Here is a 7,150-nt window from a genome sequence, read left to right as displayed (position 1 = left end):
GCCAGGCCGCACCGCCCCCGCCGAGCGGCGGCTCCCGTGAGCCCTCCATTCATTTCTTTTTTCCTTGACCTCAGTGGGAGCGGAGGTGGAAAGAAACTTTCAAGAGGGCAATGGAAGAGTCTCAAGCGGTGCTTCGAGAAGGCTACTTGCGACACTTCCGTTTCACCGCGTCCTAATTGCAGTTACAAATAAAGAAATAAATTCAAACTCTAAATGAATCGAGAAAAAGAAACAGGAGATGGTCAGCAACAGGCCAACTTCTATTCGCGTTCAAGACTCCGTGCGAACTCGGTGACTTCCCGGACCCGTGACGACCTGCGTCCGGTCTTCACGTCGTGGGCAACTCATCGGCCGCTGCTGGCATTGAGTGAAATTAAACAGAATTAACCCGGCAGGCAAGTCAACAGGAAACTCATTGACCTAAAAAGAGAAAAACGGCCCTCAAGTTGAGTCAACTCCAGGTGAGGCGTTTCATCTTCCCACATTTGTCACGATTCTGCTTTGTAAGATTTGCCAGTGCAGTCGATGGCCCGCCGAGGCCACGAGCGGTCTCGCGCCAGCGCTCTGCTCAACAGTCGGCGTGCCGCTTTGAAGACGCACCGCGAGTCCTGAGCACCTATCGGCTCTTCGCAACACCAGCCGCCCTTCAGTGAGCCTGAAAAAGAAAACTCTCGCGAGAAGCAGTCTGCCAAGAGGAAAAGTCCATCAAGAGCATTTTTTTTTTTTTTTTTTAGATTGCGTGTGGTTCCAAAAACACAGCAATCCAACGGTGTCAATTGGGACTTTCAGAAGCGGGCTGTTACGCCGTCAATCAAGACTCATTTAGAAGCGAGTGAGAAAAGATTGCAGCTTCGACAGCGGCCATCGGACGCGCGGCCGCTTGAACGGGCCTCCGGTTTGGACGCGAGCGCCCGGTAGCGCGTGAAGGCAGAGTCCCGCGGGACTTGAAAGGGGAACGCCGTCTTTGCCTCCGACGTCCTGATCTTGTCTCACTCCTCCCTGCGCATTTATCTTTCTTCCTGTCTTTCATCACCGAGGCTATTAAACCCTGCGAGGGAGCTCTGCCTCGTCTAATTACGCTTGACGGTAAACAAAAGGAGCTCGGGCGGGGACGGAGCCGGGAGAATGAGGAAGGGGGAGAGGGGGAGGTGAGAGAGAGCCATGACAAAAAGAAAAAAAAAACAAAACACAGCCGGCTGAGCGGCGTGTCATTAGCATTCTTGAAGCCGCGCCATTAGCGCGGCCGGTCTTTGAGCCGCGCGGCTAATGAGTAGCTCGGCCTAATTACAGGCCACCCGCGCTCCGCCGCGATGTGATCCTCCGACGCCGGATGTTTGTTAACTTGCCCCCCCCCCCCCCCCCCCCCAACCCACGCACCCACGCCCCACGCGCCCCCAAACGCCAAGCTTTTGCTTCACGGTGTTCTCCGCACGAGCGCCGCTCTTCAAGGCCCACCCGGAGGACGCGCAAGTCTCAATGTCTTCCGGCAAGAAAGAAATGGCCTCGTTCAGCCTTGGAGCGACACCTGAATTATTTCTCAGGCCCCCGCCATGAGAAAACACAAGTCAACTCGGTGCAAGATTGGGGGCGCAAAGGGTTCAAAAGGCCACGCCGACAAAGATGAAGCCGAAAAAGCCAAAAGCTTTTTGCCTTGACATCGTGACGATCGAGTTGGAGATCTCCGAAGAAAGAAATCAATCAATACAAATCCCCGGCATGAAAATCCATGCCACTCAAATTCTAAAAATGAGAAGACTCTCAACGGGAACACAGATGGTGGAAAAGGAGAAGCTTTTTTTTTTTGGGGGGGGGGGGCGAGATGACGATGATGACAAAGTAGCTCGATGCGAGAAGGCAACGGTACGTTCGGCACAAGTCGGAATGCCCTTCAAAAAGCCTCCGCGCGGGAGGGGCGGCGTACGTTCGTTCTTCACGTCCAAATGCGATTTCCCAGCTCGTTGTGGCCCGTGCGCATCCCGACACTGTTGGGACAACGCGGCGGCGCTTCGTAACGTTTTCCAGGCAGCGGTCGCCTCGGCCTCGAGGCCTTTGAGACGTTTCGCGACATCTTTCGGGCGCGTCGGCTCAGAGCCAAGAGCGAGCGCGCGTTCCGTTGCGCGGGCGTCCTGCGGCAAAACAAAGCGGGAGTCTTTGTTCTCCGTTTTGAAAGCTTTTCATCCGATGCGAGAACTGAACAGCCGCCCCCCCCCCCCCGGGGGGGAAACTGAAAGAATTTCGCTCGTGGCCTCTTGTGTCAACAGCCGCGCGCTGGGAAGCACACCGAGGAGGTGAACGCAAAAAAGCGCGCGTCAACACAAACCAAAGCCGCAGCGTCTCAAGACGGAGGGGAAACAAAAGCCAGCGAGACGAGCTCGGCGGAGAAGACGCAGCTCAGGTGGGAAGCGGAGAGCCACTGGCGGGACACTTTTGGAGCGCTTTTGCTTCTGGTGGATCATTTAGCTCTCCCCCGGTCCCACGGGTGCGCGTGGGGGGGTGCAAGGCTGCCTTTCTTGAACCGACTTTGCGCTTTTGGGCTCCGTCCCTCCGTTCGGGAAAGCGGCCGCCCCGTTCGGACGCCTGCGCTCGGCGAGCGAGGACGAAAAGGCCGCGGGCGACTTGCGAGTTCGCCGCGGCGGGTAGGCGTGGCACTCACCTGCCGGGCCGGGCCCTCCGGACGTCTCCTGCGTCGGCGCGGATCGGTTGCGGTTCTGCTGGCGCCGTTTGCCGCCGGCGGAGCGGGAGCTGCGGAGGCGCACTTCGCTGACCTTGAAGAAGGCCACCAGGAAAGGCTGCTTCTCCAGGGCGCCGTCGCGCCCCACCAGCCCGGCGTCCTCGGGACTCACGCGCCGCCCTGTTTGGGCACAGGAACGGACGGCCTTTGGAACTCCATATTAAGCGCGGTCCCCCCGATGAACGCTGGGAAGAATTTCCCCAAGTTGGGTGATACTTGGAGTGGAGGCGGGCGGGGCACGCGAAGGTCTTACCGCTGGCGGTCTCCACGCTCATCTGGAGGCCCAGGTTGTGCAGCGGGCTCATGAGCCACAGGTTGCCGGTGGCCGTGACGTCAAACTCCAACCAGCCCTCTTCCGGTGCCCACAGCCGGCGAGACTCCAGCAGGAAAAGCTCGGCCTCTCTGCGCGACGACAAGAGATGACGGCGCCTTGACTTGCGGTACTCGCATGCATGCGCGCTTTGGACTCGATTCAACCGCATAGACGGACGGGCTCGAGTCCTTTCCTCGCCTGCTGTCGGCAAATCCAATGCAAAAAAAGTGCTCGTGAGCCGTCCCGGCCGCAAAAACGCCAAGTCGTGAGGCGGGCCGACGCGCTGAACGGACGAGCCCGGACTGAAGCGTTTTGGCTGGTCGCCAACAACTAACTCCCTTGTCTTGTCGCGACTCGGAAAGCTACGGGTGGCAGGAAATCCTCCAAAGCCATCGGATCGGGACGCACGCGGTCTTCAAAGGCCAAGACGAGACTCCGAATGTTGCCGTGAAACGAGTCCTCAGATTTGGGGAGAGAAAACAGGAACCGAAACGAAGGGCGCTCGGACGGGGGAGCCGCCCTTTTTCACCGTGGCCGTCGTGGCCTTTTGTTTCCTTTGACTCTGCCGACGAGGCTTGAACCAACTCCAAAAGAATCCCAATCTAGGAGGCCTTTGATCCGCAAATATGCGGGAAAAGCAAAGGCTTGAGGCCGGAGAGTACAAAGCGCCCGTTGTCGGGGTGAAGGAATGCAGAAAAGAAGTCGCCCCCGACGGCCGCGGAAACCCTCGGACGGCCCGGCCGAATAGACGACGGCCAGCATCTCGACGGCTTGCCGATACGGCCGCCGCTTTCTTCGGAGTCGGCGGCGCGATCGAGTCGGGGAAAAAAAAAGCGGGCCTTTCCAAAGATGGCGGACAATTTGGAAAGGCGCGAGGCGCGCTTGCGTCGGCTGTCCTCAGAGCCGATCCAACGACCGCCGCCGGCTATGGGCTCCGCGCGTCGGGGTGCGGAGGAGCACTGCGAAGCGCTGCCGTTTCAGCGAGACGCGGCTCCGCTCGCGTTTGCCTCAAGGCCGCACGCTGCGCTACCTGTCCGGGTGCTCCTTGACCACTTGGTAGACTTTGAGCAGGAAGGTGTCGTTGCAGAAAGCGCGGCTCACGCACTCCTTGTAGAGGCGGAACTCGGCGGCGGTGACGGCCTCGCCCTGGGGGATCTGCGACAGGTTGAACTTGTACTCTTTGTGGTGAGGCCGCCGCAGGGGGGGCTCCCGCTCCGCTGTCGGATGGAGAACACACAAAAAAGAGGACGCTGGTGAGACCCACGACCACTTCTGCCGAGACGGGACGGCGGCAAGCGGGCAAGAGGCGAACGCGAGGAGGTGTTCCGCGGCCCATCGCTTCCCGTCTCGGATGAGGCCGCGCGTCTCCCACGGCCACTTTGGGGGGGACGCATAAATAGCGAAAGTTACAACCTCAAAAATGTGCTCCGTCCTGCAAAATACACTTGCAAAAATGTGCACGTTAATCGATTGTACGCATCCTTCGCCACAAGACAAACAAGCAGCCACCCGCGCAATTCGCTCGTCGGCGTCGAGTGCACCGAGGTCGAGAAGACTGCGCTTTGCTCGCCGCAGACGGACCGGGAAGCAAAGATGGATTTATGCGGCCCCGAGAGTCGGGCCCGCGTTCGTAATTGTTACGTACGCGGCAAACGGTGCGTGGAAGACGCCGCGAGCCACACAATTGTTTGGATTCGGAAATGCAATTTGATTCCCGAAAGGAAGGTCTGGCACGCGCCCGTCTATCATTAGACCTTCCTTTTTCGGTCCCGTGTGAGCAAAGAAAGCGTTTCGCTGGCACGGCAGACGTCGGGACGGGAATGCCAGCGACGGCCTCGGCGGACGCCGGCGCCCTCCGCCCGCTGCGAACGCACGACGACGGCTGGCCTCTCTCGCCGCTCGCTCGCGCGTTTCACATGGCGACACAAAAGAGATATTTGATTTCGGATGATTTGGGAGGACTTCCGCGGGCCAAACGTGAAGGCGAGAGGTCCAAACGCATTTCCTGCAAGCCGGGAGCGAGGCTCGCCAAGTGCTTTTTCAATGCGGGGAACCGCCCAAAGTGGACCGGCGACACATTCTGTTCCTCCGGTCTTGGGCCCAAGAGTAAAACCGAGGTCGGAAACGTCGGCGCGTGCCGGGCCGGGAATGCCCACCGTGACCTCCAGGGGCAACCCTGCCTTAGACCGACCGACTTGAAGTCTCTGCAAAATAAAGCGCCCCACCCCCCCAACCCCTTTTTTTCTCTTCTGTACATTTCGGTAAAACTCCCAAGTGTTTGCTCATTTGGATTTTTTGACCGTCAGCGCTTTTCACAAGGAATTTCAGTCGCTCCCAGAAAAATAGAGGCCCAAAGAGAGAAAGAGAGAGAGAGAGTGCGAGAAACACTGCAAGCTCGCCGCGCTCGGCTGCAATTGGGAGCGTTTCTGCTCTTTGTAGTCAGGAAATTGGCGCTCCAAGCTCAGAGGCCGCGGCGCAAGAATGAAGGCGCTGGACACGTCCAGCGGGACTCGTCATTATCTTTGTGTGCGTCTTTGGAGATTTTCTCCTGACCCGACATCAAAGGACCCAGCGGCAACAGTTCATGTGCACACAACGCTGATGCAACTCAAAACATGTGCACCAACGGCACTGAAAAAACACACACACACACACACACAGTCAGTGATGCAAGCAACGGGGGTCCAGGCAGGATCACGAGTCCATCGCGAGGATATGAGGCGGCGAGCTGAGCCCAGGACCGCGCGCGCTCTTGCGATGGACGGCCTCGCATTTAGCAGGGGCCCCGACCGAAGCGTCTGTCATCATCAGTCGAGGAAGACGCGACGATAAAGATCGGGGCGCCCGTCGGCCGTCACGACACGCGAGGCTCGGTGTCCGCGGCTCTCGACGGCAGGCCGGGAATGCGCCGTCGGCGCTCGTGGGCCGGGCCTTTGCGAGCGGACGGCCCTCTCGAATTTGGGCCTCTCTCGCGCCGTCAGGCCGTCATCGCCTCGCTTGTCCGGTCGCCGGCTCGTCGGCGCGCGTCATACCTGTGTGTCAGTAGCAGGAGCCGTTCCGCCTCTTGGATGGCGATCTCTCGGGAATACGAGATGGGGGAGGGGCTGCCCGCCGACGGTAAACGCTTGAGCGAGAACTCGCGCGCCCCTGCGTTCCACTCCGATCAACGCCGGCTAGCGCGTTTGCGGCAGTCGAGTTCACAACGGTGCCACTTTGACCAAGAGACGGACGGGTTCTTTCTTCCGAACGTGACCCAATCTCGCGTCCCGTAGCCAGAGCGAGTCTTATCCTACGGGCGAGCGGCAGACCAGGCAGGAGAGGCCCGCTGCGGTGACGCGAGAGCAAAGTCCGCGTTTAGGCGTGCGAGCGCGTGGGTGAGGATCCGCATATGGCTCCTTCATTTTGATGAAGGCGCTTGGTATGCGGCAGCGGTTGTTGGGTTTTTTTTTCTCTCCACTGCAAATCCCTTTCTGCCATCCCAACGACAAAGAACACAAGTGCATCCGCAGCAACACATATTGTTGAGATATAAATTCCGCACGGGATGTATTTTAGTCATCTTGTGCCCTTGGGAGGGACCGCGTGTCTAATTTGGGGTTCTCGAGCTGAACAAGTGGAGGAAACCCTGCATTAAGGCGACCGTTTGTCAAACTGGAAAAAGCACACTGACTCCGAGTGGCATTTAGCTCCTTTTTTTTTGGGGGGGGGGGTTCTTCCCACTTTCAAATGGAAAAGGAATGCGACAACGTCCAAGTGTCGGCTGTAAGGTGACAGAAACTCCCAACCCAAATCCGTTCAAAACGAATCGCCGGCAAAAGTCCAAGCGTGGCTCTCCTACACAAACGCGCGCCACCAACACGGCTCGGCCTTGCGCCGCAAAAGATGGAAACTAAAATTCATCGGCGCGCGGATGAGGCACTTGACGTCAAAACAATCTGCTCAGAGTGCGCGTGCACCAGGAAGACCCGGGTGGAGTTTCCCCCGCACGTCCTGACTGATAAGACACTCGAATGCCTCTCAAAGCGAGGCGACTGAGCCCAGAGGCATTTTGGCCAGGGGGGGAGCGTTTGCAGAACCTCGCCTTGTTTCGACGGCGCCGTCGGTGA

At 58.7% G+C, this 7,150-nt stretch overlaps 1 protein-coding gene across 1 annotated transcript in view; it reads right to left on the bottom strand.

Annotated features, from left to right (window-relative positions):
- Nucleotides 1–2,456: 2,456 nt before the first annotated feature.
- Nucleotides 2,457–7,150, bottom strand: part of LOC109527844 (bone morphogenetic protein 7-like) — an 11,441-nt gene continuing 6,747 nt past the window's right edge. Inside the window, exons 2-4 of the mRNA XM_019889964.1 lie at nt 4,075–4,261; nt 2,985–3,133; nt 2,457–2,851 (exon numbers count right to left, since the gene is read on the bottom strand). Of these exons, the coding sequence (XP_019745523.1) occupies nt 2,457–2,851; nt 2,985–3,133; nt 4,075–4,261 (731 nt within the window). The remainder of the gene's footprint in view (nt 2,852–2,984; nt 3,134–4,074; nt 4,262–7,150) is intronic.

The sequence above is a fragment of the Hippocampus comes genome, unplaced genomic scaffold (assembly GCF_001891065.2).
Source record: "Hippocampus comes isolate QL1 unplaced genomic scaffold, H_comes_QL1_v1.1 scaffold185, whole genome shotgun sequence".
Taxonomy (NCBI): domain Eukaryota; kingdom Metazoa; phylum Chordata; class Actinopteri; order Syngnathiformes; family Syngnathidae; genus Hippocampus; species Hippocampus comes.
This window is presented reverse-complemented; position numbering and strand designations above follow the sequence as displayed.